Source organism: Lepisma saccharinum, chromosome 4 (genome assembly GCF_977018435.1).
Source record: "Lepisma saccharinum chromosome 4, izLepSacc3.1, whole genome shotgun sequence".
In the NCBI taxonomy this organism is placed as follows: Eukaryota; Metazoa; Arthropoda; class Insecta; order Zygentoma; family Lepismatidae; genus Lepisma; species Lepisma saccharinum.
In genome coordinates, this window is record NC_139232.1 from 12,800,763 (window position 1) to 12,820,236 (window position 19,474).

General features: G+C 35.8%; 1 protein-coding gene across 1 annotated transcript in view; it reads right to left on the reverse strand.

Annotated features, from left to right (window-relative positions):
• Hml (hemolectin) overlaps positions 1-19,474 on the reverse strand; it is a 271,917-nt gene that overhangs the window by 226,555 nt on the left and 25,888 nt on the right. Inside the window, exons 4-10 of the mRNA XM_083120321.1 lie at positions 12,523-12,580; positions 9,297-9,424; positions 8,789-8,951; positions 8,215-8,342; positions 3,752-3,914; positions 2,081-2,208; positions 1,342-1,504 (exon numbers count right to left, since the gene is read on the reverse strand). Coding sequence (XP_082976447.1) covers positions 1,342-1,504; positions 2,081-2,208; positions 3,752-3,914; positions 8,215-8,342; positions 8,789-8,951; positions 9,297-9,424; positions 12,523-12,580 — 931 coding nt within the window. The remainder of the gene's footprint in view (positions 1-1,341; positions 1,505-2,080; positions 2,209-3,751; positions 3,915-8,214; positions 8,343-8,788; positions 8,952-9,296; positions 9,425-12,522; positions 12,581-19,474) is intronic.

Sequence of the window (19,474 nt, forward strand, 5' to 3'; positions counted from 1 at the left end):
ACGTCATCCCATAACTGGTTGGATGATTTCCAACCTGGGGTGAATAAGAGGCTGGCAGTCGGTAGGTAAGCTCAGGACTGCAATGGGCTGTTGCACCATGGGCTATAGTCAATTGAAATCTTTAGCTCCACATCAATTGGCCTGTTGCCTTTGAAGTGAGAGCACATGGTATATAGCATGATAATTGACGTATGCAGCACAATCAAGAACAGTTTGAACATTTCTATTTTTGTTATTTAGCATCACTTTACTACCACTTTTGGCTAATTACGATGATGAGGAAGAGTGATGATAAGATGAAATTGATGACTGGATACTCAGAACACCCATGCCCTGACTGGGGCTTGAAAACATGAACTTTGGTGATGAGATCAAAAGTCGACCACTTAATGCACTGGGCCACTGATAGTTTGGACATAGACACTGAAATTGTATATGTACCAGGTGTGTGTGTAAATGTGGCTAGTGTTATTCTGATGCAAAATAATCTAACACAGTTTGTTTTAGTGGTTTTTATTTTATTTTATCTGCGACGTTATACAGTGTAAAGTGACTAGCCATAAGAGGTTGTGTTGTTATATGTATATCTTGATGCAACTAGAAAAAGTTCTAGGAAACCAGGACGAAATGTTGCAGATAAAATAAAATAAAAACCATTAAAAATAACTGTGTTAGATTATTTTGCATCTACAAAAAGTGGTTATGCAAATATAGTTATTCTGACTAAATTAAAATGTGATTCTCAACAGGTGATTACATTTTTAACAGAAAAAAGGTGTCAATCACTTGCAATCAACCACAGAGTACACTGTTCTTGTCACGTATGGTAGGAACAGTAACTTCGAAGACAAGTGAGTAATTGGATATAAATGTTCTGCGAACAATGTGAGGAAATTGAAGATCTGTTGTACTCATGCAAAGCACATATTTTTTACACACTTGGTGATGACGTAAAGGTAGAAAGTTCTGGTCCATCTAGCCAGCTAACAATCCTGACTACAACCCCACATCACTTTATTTGTTGGGTTTCTTAATAAAATCTCTAAATAGGAAAAGATTATGCACAGATTAAGTGAAAGATGTGGTGTACACATTGTTAGAATTAGCAAAGTATTTTTTACTGATGGTACACAATGCCTCAATACACAAAGCAAAACCTGTCTGACTTTCTGTGGAGACCCCTTACAAGGAAACATACTGAATCCTTGTCTCCTTATGTTGTGTTCCTTCCATACCTATCCCCTAGTATCTCTATCTTCATAAATAAATGTATACACCACATCAAATTCACATTTTACAGTTTAATAAGTAAATGAAGTTTAAAATGTGTAAAAATCTCACCTAGAGCTGCAAATTATTCTGGAATTCATTGGTACTGGTGGTTTGTCCAGACAGGGCTTTTGTTTCTCAAACTGACATTGTGGTCCCTCGAAGTTGCCTGAACAGCTGCAAAGGTTGGGTGCTATGCAAACTCCATTATTTTGACATGCTGGCAAGCAAGCAGCTGAAAAATAAGATAAAAATTGCATAAGAATCAAATTATTTGTAATAGCATTATGCAAGTTTCACAATGATGTAGACAAATAATGCTTGAAATTGAAATAATAAATTAGGAAAATATTAGTAAAAATGTCTACAGAATGATCCAATTTTAACATTTTTTTAATGTCAAATAGCTTCTTGTGACCAAATTTATTTCATTTCCTTATCCTAACATTCACCACTGCCATTCTTTCATATATGATTGTAGAAAACTTCTTATGTCACATTCCGGCAACATATTTGTTAAAACACTAAAATCACACACTAACAGCATGATAAAAAACACTTCGGAGTTCTTCCAAGCTTTCGACTCCTTCACGGAGTCATCTTCAGGGTAGTCGAGGACAGACGGAGTGTTTTTTATCGTGCTGTTAGTGTGTGATTTTAGTGTTTTAACAAATTCTTTCATATATTGATCAGTCCAAGGCAAAATTACCTAATATGTACATAATTATATAACAAATAACTGTGAGTAATTCTTTAGGAGCATAAATTAATTCTATAAATTCTAAATCAACAGGACCATTCAATGGCATACCCTGGCAATCTGGAATAGATGGTAGATCTTCTTGTTTTGGTGTCCATGTGCCATCGTTGCAAACCAATTGAGCCACAGTAGATCCATCAGGAAACTGTGTACCATACATACATGTAATATTGCACATGCTGCAAGAAAACAGCATTAAAGATATTGAATTTTTACAAGTAAAAGACAAAATTCATGAACACAAATGGTTAATTCACTTTTTTAATTAAGATATACGAGGGATGGGGCAAGTCATGGCAACTACTTTTTTTTGCGAGAATCCAGGACTAGCGCAAAAATTCGAAATATACAAATGGAAGAAGACACTGTATGGAACTAAACAATGTACGGAAGATGATACACATAAAGTGCTCAATGAACGCTCAAAGTTGTACCCCAGAGCGTCCACAACATGTGTTGTAGTTGATACGACTTTCTTTGTTTTGTTTTGTTTTTGTACTGTTTTTATACTTCCATTTGTATATTTCGAATTCTTTCGCCAGTCCTGCATTCTCGCAAAAAAAAAAAAATAGTTGCCATGACTTATGCTCCAACCCACATATACGTATATAATCAGGCGACTGAAACATATTTTTATTCAACAGCCTTCTAAAATGTGCTGGATTTTTAAAAATGTGTATTTTGTTTGTTAAATTATTGAATTGGCTAAGCAGCCTGTGGAACAGGAAAGAAATGTCAAACTGCTATGTCCAATAAAAATTGCATGCATAAAAAGTTTGTTCAATGAAATGTGATACCACACCAGACAAACTCGGAGGTACAAAGCTCAGTTTATGCATACGATTTTTGTCAGATGTTGCAATCTCAAGACATCCAACAAAATTAATTGCATAAGAGTGCCATGCATGCGATTTTTGTCACATGTTGTAGTGAGACATTTTGTCGAAGTTCGACACTAATCGGATGGCAATATCAGACAAAAATCACATGCATAAATGGAGCCTAAATGTTTGTTCAACAAATGCTGTACCACGACATCCATCAAATTATAGGGTTGCATAGTGTCCTTATATGTTTCCATGTTCCTTCAGAAATGTCCGACAAAAATGCTACAACGTCCAATAACTATCGGATGGTGACAGAGTGGCAGTGCACCCCTCCCCCGATCCCCTTTATCTGTTGACAGCTCTGTCCCCTTACTTTTCCCATACAGACAAGAAAAAATTATAATTCAATACATTTTCAACATAATATTTAGAGGCTTAGTAGGCCAACACAAGACAAAATTTCCTGACATTTCATTGACTTATTTTTGACCTTTCAAATTCCCTGATTTTGACCTCTCAAATTCCCCAACTTTTCCCTGTTCCCCAGGTTTTCCAGGTCTGCAGCCACCCTGCTATTATTATTTCTGAGACATTGGTTCGAACCCCCTCTGAAATATATTTCTAGATACGTGGCTGCAAATCGGTAACATTATCTGTAATTTTATTGATAGACTCAGTGGCAGCGATTATGGGGGGTGAGGGGGCAGTCCCCCCCACTTTTGCCCAAGCACTATGCTAAAACTTATGGGTTTTGAAACCCAATCACCGCCACTGGATTAACTGATACACTGATATCTCTATATCAGCTGATACTGATACTGTACTAATTAATCTGCCCCAACCCTACCATATTATGCTGAAATAAAGTGAAATAAAGGAGAACCTGTTCACTTACCTAGAGCTGCAAATAATCTTTGAATTCTTTGGCATAGGTGGCCTGTCAAAGCATGGTTTCTGTCTGGCAACTTGACACTGCGGCCCTTCAAAATTCTCAGGACATAAACATTGATTCGGGCCAACACATTTTCCACCATTCTGGCAACCAGGAACACACACAGCTTCAAAGAAAAAGTATTTCCCATTTAAATTAACCACATTAATAAGAGGAAAGGCAAAAAAGTGAATGCTACTACTATAGTTTTTCTGCCAAATATTTTACATATTTTATATAGCCCAATCATTGGAAAATTATATATAAATTTAATATATTAGACAGTTGAAATGCAATATAATAATAGGAAGCCATTATACATTTAAAGTACAAAATTATATCAGAGATTACGAAAAAGAAACTTTATGAAGAGTATTGAAGGTATGATTCGTTAAAACATATATATATAATATAACATAATTTCACATTTTTCAATGATGATAAATGTATGGTTCATTCTTGTAATTAATTTTCTTCTTTTCCTTCACTCTGTCCAAGAGCAGTTTGCAAGAAAAGAGCAACAAGAAATAAAGGATGAAGGATACATACAGCATATCCCTCGATGTGTGAAAAGTCAGACAAATCATGAATTTTCTTAATGATGAAAGTAAACACTTCACTTTCGTCCTGCTTCGTCTTCCTTTTTTCAGGGGGTGGGGGTGGATGGGAGGGGAGGGGGGAAATAAATAGTATTTTTTATGTACAAAAATGAATATCAGAGTTTCAGGCATGTGTATTTTCTCTGTGATATACAATACAATAATGAATAATACATGAGATAGGAGAGTAACTCAATGAGTTTCCATAACACATGTTACAAGTGTTCAATGTGGGAGCCTTTTGTGACATGGAACACATCCAGCTGATAGTCCATTTCTTCTCACGCTGAGGTAACAGGTCTGGTGTAATTGACTCTACCACTACAGTCAGTACAGTCTCAGTCAGAGTTATTTTCTTAACAGTTTCCACACTGTACCATACAGATATCCTAGGACTTCACATGAAAACTGCAGTGATGCATTTCACGTTCTCATCTGACACATGTGATCCTCCAGTGCTCTTCCTCTTACACAGGCAGCCCATTGTCTGGATTTGGTTATACCATATGCCAGTGGCGTAGCATGGGCATTTCGGGTGGTAATGCCAAGTCCGAAGGAAGGGTCGGCCCTTTGTTGCTTAATAATTTACTTATGGAATTATCTACACAAGTATTTTATTTGCCTGAAGTCAGCTGGGTTTTCAATAAAACATCATCCATGCATGTTTTAGCTAGAAAATGAGATGCCTCACTATGCAACAAATGTTTTGAACTCTGGTGTTTTATACCTTTTTCTTATACCTTTCTGCATGATGCAAGTCATTAAAAAACCTATCTTAATCACAAGCGCCTCTGAACAACAGTAGACGTCATTGTTGTGGGTGATCCAACTACTGATTGATTTCGTTTATTTTACTTCGCTTTTCTACCACTTTTGGTTAATCATGAATATGAATATGAATGAAGATATTGATGAAGTTGATGAAGGGACACTCACAAAGAACACTCGTGCTCATGCCGGGATTCGAACCAGGGACCTCTGTCATCTTGGCACGCTGTGCAAAACACACTGACATGGAGGTGGGTGGATGATCCAACTATCATACACTCTCTACTGATGTAACAGTGCCGATTAATAATTCAGACCACTGTTTATTGCATCTTGAGAATGCTTATAAACATTTTTTAAATTATTTTGTCCAGAGACTATTCGACGTTAAGAGTTTTCAAATGAATGCTAAACATTTCAATTGACACAATATTAAGCAGTTAGTAACTAACGAAAAAATAATAATAATAATATAAATAGAATAGTTTTGAGAGCAGCCACAGGTTGAACTTATACCATGAGGACTTCCCAATCTTATTTGAGAAAAACTGTGTTGATCTTTTAGTTTTTAATGCACATCGCTGTTCGTGCGAAAAATTATACAATGCAGTGGCCAGTATATTTGAGTTTGGTAAAGTTACGCCAGTCAATATTGCATATTGTAGCATCACACAGCATGTGCGCGAAGAAACGAGTAGGAATTCTGCTTCTGTCGTCTGCGACGGAAGGAAGGAAGGGTTACATGAGCCCTAGAACCAATCACATAGCTCTCTGCTCCTTACGCCAGCGTCCAAGAGAGCATTGTGTGCGTGCTGTAGAGATCCAAGCTTTCCCTCCAGATAGGCAGCAAGGAATATAGTCCTTTACGCCAAACCTGCCCAGCGTCTGGCCAGGAAAGGTATTGAAAAAAAAAATGTTAGAACGAATGTTGTTAGTGGAGCATTTCAAGCGGATCGCGAAAAATAGCTATTATAATGCCATGAAGGTCAAACATATATGAAATTAGTCAAGTTTTACTTTTTATTTACAGCATTTACGCATTTTTGAAATTTTAAATCAGGGAATGCCAGGCGTGTGGGTGTACTATAACGCTATGCCACTGCCATATGCCACCTACGAATATTGTTGTCAGATGGGGTGCTACATCCAAATCTTTGTCAATAGGTCCACTGAACTGTAAATATGAATTATACCTTGTGAATTCCAAGACACAAGAATCCTTATACTCAGGAGTCGCTGCCATCTTTTCAACTGGCACTGTCATGAGGTACAGTTAGGAAACAAATTTGGGTGTGTAGAATCAAAACTTCTACAGTTGCTCTTTTATCACAGGTATGAGACAACCAGGCTGGGTTTACTTATATAACCTTATGAAACACTTAAAACTCAGATATTCATATATGTACACCCTGTATATTCATACATACATAGCTCTACAGAAATATTTATTTTTTGTGCCTTCATGAGAGAGGTTATATGAGTGTGTCAGTATGTGGGAAAGAGGGGGTGGGGACAGATGATTCCCTTTAGTTGCACATAAAATTGTACCTGACATTCAGCAATTGAAACATTAATTAAGCAGTAATAACAACAATGAGTTATAGTTATATAATACTTACCACATTTAAAGTTTTCTATTTCTTTTTTTTTAACGTTCATTGCAAGATGAAATCTTCTCCCTTGGATTTCTGATTTTGTGTGTGTTTGAAGCACTGAAAACGTCAATTCTAATTTCCTATTTATAACAACAATCATAACACTATCTTTTCTTCTTCAAATAGACAGAGTTTATCCCATAATCTCTCATGGTTAATGCTAAACAGAACCATTTCATTTGACCATAATGGGAAATATTAAAAGTGTATGAAAAGTTCTTTTCCACAGGGATGTGTGTTTTGTTTTTTTAGTTCTTCTTTCAAGTCCACTTTATGCACAGAGGGGCTAATTGGGACTGGACCTACAGTTTAAAGTTGAATCCGAACCACCATATGTCTACATCGGGTATCGAACTTGGGACCCCTTGATTGCAAGACAACATTACCACTACATCATCAGGGAGGCCAAAGTATTAGTGAATGCTGTACAACTTTTTCTTAAACTGTGCTTCAAATCTATAACAGGAAAATTCAATATTCGGTACTTTTTAATGTAACCTTTCCTTTTGTGATAGTTTACATGTCTTAGTTATGAAAAATAACAATCCGAACAGGCAAAATAGGGACAAATATTAGATCAAAAACCATACTATTTACCCTTTCATTTCCCAATATTACTCACAACGTGCAACATCCTCCACCACCCCATTCTCCCTTCATATTGCTTTATATATGTCAGTGGCATATTCTGATAATTTGAGCTGGTTTACAGCAACAATTCTTCTTTATTGTATGCATTTATTATCCACCCCATCTACATTAATTAGATGTAATAGAAATAACATGCAAGTAAAATGAAAACAAAAGTCTGACAACTTCAAATTTCCTGGCAATTTCTACATAAAATCTCCCTTTCTTTTTTACCTAAAATTGGACCCGGATTTCTTTGCCTCAAGGAAAATTTCCCTTCATGCAACAATGTTGCTTCTGCAAAATGAGGTGCAGAAGGCAGGAAGGAACAAGCAGTTTTCTCCTGCAGTTATGAAACCAACCCCACAGCAATGTGTTTTTAAATATCCACTTGCCCACTTACTCTTTGGCTCTCTCACCCTTCCTGCGCACAATCAGGGAGAATATTCGGTCATCAGAAGGGTGTGATGGAGAGTGATCAGTGGCATTCATAAACCATGTTCTTTAAATAATGTACTTAAATCCTGGTTTGAAAGCTTGTTTTAATAGTTTGCATAATATATAATGAGCAATTGCCCATATATCAAAGCTAAGTGTATAAGAATCTATGTAAAAATGATAGGTTTACTGGTGGTAAACGTGGTAATGGAGAATATGTCACTAAAAAAACACAAGTTCTTTACTAAAAAGTTAAAAGTGCTAGAAACTTCTAGGGTGGGTTGAATAATCATGATTCTAGAGAGGATTAAGAAATAAATAAGTAAAGAAGAAATACCTTGGCAGTCAGGAATTGATGTCCAGTCACCTCTACTTGGTATCCAATTTCCATTTGAGCACATCAAATTGGTAACACTGGAGCCATCAGGAAATTGGTAATTAGGCAGACACATAATTGTGCAACTCCTAGAATAAAAAAATATATTATTTCTACTACTCAAGAGGCTGCATGGAACTGTATAATAATTTTGTAATGACACTGCTTCTGATTTTGTTAAATTTTAATAATCAATGAAATAGTTTTTTAAAAGGCAGAGAATAAATTTGAGTGGGAAGTGTTCATGGAGAAACTTAGTTCACAATCATAAAATCAGAATTTAAACAAAAGATTATAATTATTTGAAAGTTTTCAAATATGATTTTTCTTATCTACATATTTAGTTCAAACTATGCTCTGTATAAATATACAATATTTTATATTATTTATATATATTTTTTCTGACATTACTTTAGAATGTATTTTCTGTTGATATTACAGGATGATTGATTCAAAACTTGAATAAGATAAATTGGACATAAACATTTTTATAGAAAATACCCAAATATCAATTAATTCAATTATTTCTATTTACCTTGCATTGCAGGTAATCCTCGCTGCTTGGACTCTTGGTGGGGGTTCATAACATAATCTTTGCTTAGGTATCTGACACAGTGAACCTTCAAAGTTGTCTGGACAATTGCAATAATTTGGAGCCACACATATCCCCATATTCCTGCATGGAGGATCACATATTGCTGGAAAAAGAAGAATATACATTAAATTTCCTAACAGGGAGGTCCATGGAATGCATCATATATTTGAAGTAATGTTCCATCTTTTAACAGCATATGGACATGATTGTCTACAACAAAGCAGGTTCCTAGAAATCTGACAGAATTTTCATATTCTATGTGACAATGCATGTTAATATAAATAATATCGATTTAATATACAGTTTCTCACCTAGGATTTTTTTTTTAAAAATCACAAAGCAAAATGAGTAATGAGTGTTTTGATCAGTCAGGCCAGTTCCTTCTGCACTGGTCAAATTTCAAAGACACCAACACATATACGTATATGTACAATCATAATATACTTACGCTCACAGTGAGGAATAGTCTCTAAATCAAAACCTCTAACTTTCCATTGACCCTCCTCACAGGTAATAAAGAGTTTACTTTGTCCATTCGGAAACTGATAATTTGGTAGGCAAGTTGCTTGGCATCCACTATTAAGCACAAAAAAATAAAATAGTAAATACAGTATTAGAATATACAAATATGAGATTTCACAACTTTCAGTGTTAAAAACAATTAAATGAAAATAATTTTTAATAGTTTAATAGAATTTCATTAAAGGCAATGAAATCCGGATTTGAGCATGAATACTGTGTGGTTTTTCTTCACAAACATGAAGAAGTAGCTGTAGCCAAACAGTTGCAATGAAACATTCATACATAATAAAATGTATGCACATTGTAGTAGTTTCATATATTTGAATGCAAACTGAATGTATGTTTGGAACAATCATATATGAAATAATCATTATATACAGTGTGCCCCACAATTTTCCGTACTGGTGTTGTAGTGCATTTACATACTGCATGATTTGGAAAAACACTCCTTCTCCAATTACCCTGATGTTTTCTTTCTCTTGCTGGTAAATTTGAACACTGGGGAAGGATCCTCTTAAAAGTTACAGTAACACAAGCGACACCACCCTAGGTCACAATCTCATAAATGACCAGAAAATACAAAGGGTTCAACATTGCTGAGACCTGATTAGGGCTGCAGACAGGGATTCCAATTTCCTGAAAACTATCATGACCAGTTGACCAGTGACAAAACATGGTGTTTCGAATATGAGCTGTTAACAAAGCACCAAAGATGATGCTCATCACATTCTTCGAGTCGATGGGTATCATTTAGAGCTGAGCCGATATCACTTTGAATCAATACCGATGCCAATACTTTTACCGATTCCCACTGATACCGATGCCGATACTTGAAAATTGCAATAATTAAATTTGGTCCAAAATTTTGATCAATATTGGTATGTAAAATTATTTTCCAATTATATGCATTAATTTACCAAGAAATTTGGTTTAGAATATTCAGAAATTTTGTTAGAATAGGAAAATAGTATGTAATCACAAAATACAGTTTTCATGAAAAATTAGTGCAAAATGGAAAAGAAAGTTTAATTTTTGCACAGTCCCGGATAATTACACTCCGCGAAAGTGTCCCACGGTATTTTTGTGGACCCTGTGAAAGACCAATATGCCCGAAAAGTATCTGCTGGTACCAATACCACTGGTGTCGGCCGATACAGATATGTCAGCATCGGAATCAGCTCAGCCCTAGTATCATTCATGGAGAATTTGTTCCCAATGGACAGATGGTCACAGGGGAGTTCTACCCTGATGTTTTGAAGCGTCTGTGCGCACGAACTTGGTGGGTATGCCCACAATACTGACAACAGGACACATGGTCCCCTTTGATTGACAATGCACCAAGTCAGTCTCTGGTTGTCCATCAGTTTTGGCCTCCAAGGGGACTGTTCTGCTTGATCATTCCCTCTATTTCCTGATCTGTCTCCTCCTGATTACATCCTTTTCCAGAAACTGAAATTGCTGCTGAAAGGGAACAAGTATGATTATGTTGCAGGCATTCAAAGAGAATTGACCGAGTATCTCAACACTGTTCCCATCAAAGACTCCCAGAAGTGTTTCAACAAGCTGAATTAGCATTACATTCAGTGTATTGAAGCACAAGGAATGTATTTTAAATAATATACACCCAAGAGTGTCATGGTGTGTGCAGTTCCTGTTATCTTGTCTCAGACTGGAAAATTATGGACACACTGTGTTATCAGTGCACCATTATATCATGGTGGAACCTCAATTATTAAGTTTCTTGAATTTACACTTAGATTATATACATAGTCCTCATGATTCCAATAGAGCATAATATTTTAAAATTTCCTACAATTTAAGCTTTACACATTGATCCTCTGAAAAATGTAAAATCGAGGTTTTTACTGTAGTTATCTTGATCTCAAAGTGAATTATGAATGTGTTAAAATTAGTGTCATTGGTGTTGGAGTTAAAATATATATTTTTGCAATAAAAAATCTCAAAAAAGCAAGGGAAGATATTGTCTTATGCCATATAATTTTTAATTTGAAGGGAAATTAATTCTGGAAAATAAGGAATTTTGCTTTAATCCTAGAGCAACAATCCTAGAAAAGTCTTACTGGCCTCTTATGTGATGTTTGTAACTGAAATTACACAATACAGTTCTCACAATACAATATACATCAAATTTGTGTATGTGCATGTCTGTGTGCACATGTACATATCTTGTGTGGTTGGGGAGAAAAATGGGGTACATGGCATAACAGATTGTTTGCAATTGATATAACAGATCAAAGCCAACTTTCTGTTATATAAAGATTATGAGACTCAAAAGATCAAATATTGGTTGAGTCTGTTGATCTGTTATACCAATTGCTAACAATCTGTTATGTAAAGATTATGACACTCAAAATTTATAGATTGATTGAGCTTCCTGATCATTTATACCCAAAGTCGACACTGTTATAATAGGTAGGTAGACATGTTTTAGGAGGAAACATTACAACTAGGGGCATGAATATTTCGTTTTCGATGAAAACACGAAGTGTGAAATAACACATTGTAATGTTAATTTTTCATGTTCTTTGAAAGGTGTGAGGTGCATTTAGATACTATGTGTAATCACGAAATGATGCGAAATAAAGTCTTAAACACGAAATTTAGGGTTTATTTAGCAATGCGACACCTTCTGAGGTCTGCAAATCATGGAAAATTGATTAATTCTGCTGTAAATATTTGAGAAGCAAAACGGACTCATTTACACAGGAATAAACTTAATACTCTGAAACTATATAAATGTGTCATCAGAGGTGAAATATTAATTTTGTGTAATAAGTATTGTATAAGTATATCAAATTTAGGTTTTTATTCACCATCTTAACACTGAAATGCTATTTTATATACCACTTTTGATCCAGAAATTTGCTCAGTTTTTGTACCGAAATCTTGATCTTTTATTCACCATAAATATATATATGGCTCTAATTATAACATGTTTCTTCAATGTGAAGACATGTAAAATTGGGGTTGCATGTTATGTTTTCTTGGATGTCGCACCCCTCCACCCACATGCATACACCCCCTTACACACACACCAACACAAACACCTACCTTAATTGCCTTACATTAAGATGTATTACTCAATTAATCTAAATAGTGGTAACCACAGTAGTAAAATTTCAGTGACTTACCTGTACAAGGAACAAACAAGTTGTGAATTAGTGGGTGTTGATGGCTTTCCTTGGCAGCCTGTAATAAATTTTCAGATATAATTTTCATTAATTTGACAATAAATAAATATTATCATGTAGTCATTGATGAAATGTATGCATATTACATTTTCCAGTGAATATATCAATTACATAGTTTACTGGAAATGAAAAAGCTCACAGTATAGTGTTAACGCTTGCTGTTGTTTGCTTTTATATCTTTAGTGAATAAATAAAACAAAATCTTAAAAGGTAGAACTTTTCATTATGCTAATAATTTATAAAATTTATAACAACAGTTTGAAATGTATTTGCATGCTTGATTAACAATAATAGAGAAACAATTGAAATTATCTATGGTCTAGAGTATATTGGCGGCTGCGGTGGCTCAGTAGGTAATGTGTCTGAGTACCATGCTAAAGGTCCCGAGTTCGATCCCCGGCCGGTTTAAATCCGGGAACTTTTCTAACGTTAGAACGTTGGAAGCGGCCCCGGTGCCCACCCAACATCGAATAACATGGGTACCTGGGGGGTAAAGGCGGTCAGGGGCATGATGCTGATCACATCATCCCCACTCACGACCGGATCAAGAAAGTGTGGGGCGTTACCCCCACACCCTCTATACGCCTTCATGGCGTGGTGCTATGCACAGGAGAGCACTTTTTTTTTACTACAGTATATTGTTAGCCTATGAGCAGACGTGGATTAAAGGAATGGAGAAGCATTTTCTGTTCCCTTTAAATTGATAGGTAAAGGAAAATTTCTCCAGTTTTCCTCCACATTGTCAGCAACTTGCATTAAGACCCACTAAACCTTTAACTCTATGCATGGGCGTCACCAGTAATGTGTGAAAGGGTCAGATCAGTTATGTAAGTTGAATACATAGTATAAATAATGTTAGTCTCATTGATGACTGAGTGCATTAAGTGTTCGATTTTCTCGCTCTTCCAAATTCGAGTCTCAGGCTGAGTACTGTGGCGACTAGATAATAGTCAATTAAAAAAATCTACCTGCCACGGCTTCACTCTCTCCAATTATGGTGATAGTGAAGTATTGTAAGTCATCATAAAAGCGTGGAGAAATTGATTACGTAACGTTTGCCTTCAGGTTGTAAAAATCGCCAGCAGAGGCCTCACCTCTGGCGACACCCTTTGGTTGCGCATGCACCTTTATTCCTTTCCACGACTGAGCTGTCCGTGCAGAACAGAACAAGAACAAGATTCGAGGTTACAGAATCAACTTGACAACGAAGCTCTCGGAGTGCTAGCCCGGTCTTCCTCCCCTACTGTTACGTAAGCGGCTAGAACGCACAAAAGAACTGGCTAGCGATTCATTTCGCTTGAGCTGCTATCTCTTTTTCCAACTGGTGTGGAATTTACCCAATTTTGTAATGGGGGGTTGGAATACTGTTAGTATGGGTTTAGCCAAAAGAAGTAATTTCAGCTACTTTAAATTGCATTTTAGAGACTTCGTTAGAATTTCAGAATAATGATCTCATTATGCAAGCACTCCAAAGGCATTTAATCCTGTTGTTGATTCATAGTTTACCTTTATGGTGACTTTTTATACGTTGTGAGCTGGAATGTATTTGTGAGTGTAAGTATGTGTGAATTGCTCTTCTCAGGAGTTATGTATATATATCGTACGTTTTATGTTCTGAATCTTGTCCAAGAAAAGTGGAGCAAATGTGAGAATGAAAGTTGGGGGTTGTGAGTTGTTAGAATTTGAGTCACGATTCATTGAGTCATGTTCTTGTGGGAGAAATATTAATCAGGAATTGTGTATTGAAATTACTTGCACTTTTTTGCCGGTTTTGATCAAGTTAAATTTGACATTGAATGAACCTATCGACTTTGAAGGAAGTAAATGAAAAGAAGTGCTATTTATTGTTGTACATTAATCTTGTTCAAGTGGGGATTTAAAATAAATGTCAGTTAATGTTGAATCTTCCTTTCATTCAATTAAACATTCACAATGTAGAACAGGGGATTGCATTAAACAGATTGAATTGCGCCGATTGGGAAGTTACGTAAACTAGTCGGAAGGGAGAACTAGACGATTCCCCATATTTCCGACAAGTTTGCGTTAGAGAAGGGGCATTTTTTTGTTCGATAAAAACAGGATTCTTTTCACCAGATGGTGAACATTTTCCATACAGTGGCCTCGTTCATGGGTAATCAGTGGTTTGCAGAAAAAAAAAGTGTAGTAGTTTTATGTGATAAATAGCTTCCTCAACTGACATGTATGACATTATATAATCATTGTAGCTTGTAGCAGATACGTCATACATAGAAGTATAAAATACGTAATATTTACGACCAAAATAAGATTGTAACTTGTCATTCATGGTGAATTGCCTTATTATTAGTTAAAAGCTAACAACAAAATAAAGAAAAGACTACTCACTCGCTAAGAATAGATGTTATCAGTGTATATACGAGGTGGTATCAAAAACTTTTGAGACTAGTTATGTGACATGCCAGCAGATGGCAGCACAAGACTGCACACATGTTCACAGGGAGCACCGACTTTAATGAGTCAGTGTGCCAAGATACATCGTCCTGTGTACATTGGTAGCTGTGAACTGGTGTTCTTCTGACCACGTGCATTACCACGTCTGTGATTTTATCATGGTCAGCAAGTTAGAACAAAGAACGAACGTGCAATTCTGAGTGAAACTGGGCAAATCTACCACAGAGATGCTTGACATGATTCGGTATGTTTACAGCTCATGGTCGTATCCACACACACTGACCTTTCGTCACCGTCCTCAACATGAAGGATGGATCATCCAGGGCACATTGACGGAGTTATTGGCAGACTTCGATGCTCCACGACGAAAATGCACCCTGTGGAAACAACATGATCTCACTTCTGCACTCAGCTTACTCGCCAGATTTGGCTCCTGCAGACTTCGCCTTCTTCCCAAAGAAGAAGATCCAGCTCAAATGTTACTGTTCTGACTCCATAACGGAGATCCAGCTCGAATCACATAAGGTGCATGAGACGCTTCGAAAAGAAGGCTTCCAGGACACATTTCAGGAAGTGGCAGGAATGCTGGGAGCACTGTATCACTGTGCAAGGGGACTATTTTGAAGGTGATAGTGTGTAAATGTAGATAAATAAAGTGCTCTCTTTTAAACAGGACTAGTCTCGGAATATTTTGATGTCACCTCGTAAGGCTAAATATTCACTACAAAGGATGGTACTATCCCACGTAAGTAGGTAACCAATATAAAAGGATAGTTGCTGAGCGATAACATTATTTATTCACTACAAAAGATGCTAGCAGAGCATTCAAACAAAATATATCATTACAGTACCTATGTTTATTTCAAAAGTAAGTTTTTAAGTCCATTTTTGCACATATAGGTTATTCGGGACTGGACTTAAAGTTTAAAGTGGAATTCGAACTTCTACTGCAGATCAAATGCAGGACCCCTTGATTGTAAGGTGACAGTGTTAGCACTATGCAATGAAGGAGACCCAGGTGTTCTCTATGAGTGTCCCTTCATCAGTTTAATCTAATCACCACTCATCCTCATCAAAGCACTTAGCCAAAAATGACAGAAAGTGCCATAAAATAACAATAATAATTATAGAAATAATAATAATTATAATAATAATATAACAATTATTTTTATAAACTAATAACAATAAATAAATAACTAATAAAAATAAAGAATTATATTTCTGAGTTATTATTATCATCATCATATCCTTGGAAAGAATCTCAATCTCAATACACAAGATGAGTGAATAAGTGGCACAATCATTTTCCTTCACATTTCATACAATTAGTATGTTGAAGATTACATACTGATGTTAACTTTTACACATCTTGAGCAAGAACATTTTTTCAAAGTTAGGGGCAAATTTTAGTCACGAAATTTATGCTGTGTGACCTCTCACATTAAAATCTCATTTGTGTAATTTTGATTAAGTGGGGAAACCTGAAAAATTACATCCTGATTTGGTTGCTGCATTTTACATTCAATTTTTTAGCTAGGCTTTTGCTTTGCTAGAATATTAATTGTGATGTGAAGGATTCACTTATGACTAACAAAGAATTATTTTCATAAAAAAATTCATAACTATTATAGCATAAATAATACACAATTATAGTAAAATTTAGTAATAAAAATCTCTATTAATTGTACTATCTACCAAATACGACCCAAATATCGCAACAAAAAGTGGTAAATTCCAATAGTAATAGATTTTTACATGAAAATAGTTCAAAATGAGACATTTTCCTAGAATATTTAATGTGCAATTTCTACTGTAACTTCGGTAACACCCAGTTTGTTCATAACAAATTTAAAATTTCTTCCTTGTCATTTTTACCTTAGTTCAAAAACCTACTTTTAGTGCACTATAAGAAAAACGTTGATTTTTCCAGAAAAACAGTAAATTTCCCTTACATTTCCATGACTTTTCCAGAAAAAAGTAAATTCCCTGACTTTTCTAGGATTTCCAGATTTTCCAGACTGGTAGACACCCTAACGACATCAAGACTTGGCTGGAACTATGGCCAATGCCAGGGCAGTTGTTTTCAAATTATCCTCTTCATTTGAAAAACCGCTATGATATTCCAAATAGTGAAAAAATACATATGCTTAGAATTTCTTCCAGAACATTCATATGAATTTTCAAGTGGTTTGCTTTCACCCTTGCCTAGATACAGCCCCATGGCGGAGAGGTTAGCACATCATGCTACGATGCCAGGGGTCCTGGATTCGAATCCCATCCTGGGCATGGATGTTTATGAGTGTCCATTCATCAATTTCCTCATGTCATCACTCATCCCCATCTTCGCAAATTAGCCAAAAGTGGCACAAGAAGCGAAGTAAAATAAAGCAATTCAATCAATCATACCTTTAGCACAACAGATAGTTTATATTATTGATGTCAGGAGAAGTAAATTAGAGACAAAGGAATTAAAAGCAAAAGCCATATTTTCTTACCAACTAGAACAGAACAATAATAATCCCCCCTTGTTTTTCTTTTATCCAGCCAACAATTGATAGCTGTGCAGACATTGTTGAGGAAAATGTTCTTCTCGTCATTGTTGTGCAGGCAGGAGATTCATCGAAAGCAAGTAAAAAAGTTTGAATTCTCATTTCCTTACCTTTCTTTTCACTTCCAACAATAATCAGTCAAAAGTAAAAATAACATTTTAAATTTTTTATGAACAAACTGGGTGTTACCAAAGTTACAGTAGAAATTACACTTTAAATATTCTAGGAAAATGTCTCATTTTCAACTATTTTCATAGATTTTCTCAATAGTTCCGTTGCTACACAAGTTTATTAAACTACTGAGAATATCTAACAGTGAAATAAAATATGTGAAGATTCAAGTGATCGAGATGGAATTTTAAGCATATGTAATTTTTCGGAATTTGGAATATTATAGCAGTTTTTCAAAAGAAGAGGAAAATTTGAAAACAGCTGCAATGGCATCAGCCAAAGATCCAGCCCAGCCTAAAGTGCAGTTACTGGCCAATAAAAATAGGACAAATTTTGCTATTAAAATTCACTCATTGCAGCAGAGTTAGGCACCACACATAATGCTTTACAGGGAAGTATTATTTCAGACTGTAGTCATTCATTTTTATTGCACATGGCTGAACACTATAGTTATTCATTTAATATCTAATGTTTGTACTTTTGTGCCCTTAAAGGTGCAAGATGCCATGCATGTCTCTCACTCAAATACTGCCTATACCTGAATACTATATCAACCATTATTTCTTCTTTTATATTGTTGTTTTTAATACGTAATTACTAAAACTATTCCTTTGTATTGGTGCTGTCTGACATTGCTCTTCATTATCTTTTACTTTGACATCCTTTCTCATACGGACAGTAAAATGTCCCACTACTCCAATATCATCCATTACAAATAAAACATGCAAAAGTGATTTCAAATAGCAACATTTTAGCTCATATTCATTAATTAACAGCAAGTACATAAAATTAGAAATATTAGGGTGGATCAAATGAAAACGGAACAGTGGATGTATTGGGTTATTTTTATGTATGTGTGTTGTGAGCATGTGATATGCGTAGGCAGTCGGGCAGCAGTATCATTCGAGAAGGCAAGCAGGCAGGCAGTCAGTGCTTTACCTGTGGTGGTGGAATGTTTGCCAGTAAAGAATAGTGACAAAGTAATGCTGACATGTTTTTTCGATCATGAAGGACCTCTTCTCCTTGAATTCCTGGACCATGGTCAAATGATCAACGCTGCTTGTTACTGCAGTACCCTCCACCGTTTGCATGCAGCAATCAAGGGCAAACGGCGAAGCATTTTGTCCTCTGGAGTGGTTTTGATGCTATGACAATGTGCTGCCACATACTTCAGCTGTTACAAAGAACACGCTGGCGACGTTTGGGTGGACAGTGTTGGAACACCCACCATATAGCCCTGATCTATCACCATGCAACCTCCATTTCTTTGGTCCCTTGAAAAAGGCATTGAAGGGTCGGCACTTCCACTCGGACAATGACATCATGGACAATGTTCGCAACTGGTTCTGATCTCAGCCAAAGAAGTTCTACGAGCAGGGTATTAACCGCTTGGTTAAGCAGTGCGGCAAGTGCTTGTGTAACTTTGGAGACTACTTTGAAATAAACCTTGTTGATTTCATTCTGTAACACTATTCCTTTTTCTATTTGATCCACCCTCATATATATATATATATATATATATATATATATATATATATATATATATATATATATATATATATATATATATATTGATGACATGAAATCACCGAAGAGTTTCACAGCAATATAAAGGAAATATATTAGCCACATCCAGAAAGTAAGTTTCCCTGGGGTCGTGCACAAAAAGGAAACATTATTTCATTCAATGATTTATTGCCACAGATACAGCACTTATCTAGTTACTTGTCAACATAATTCCC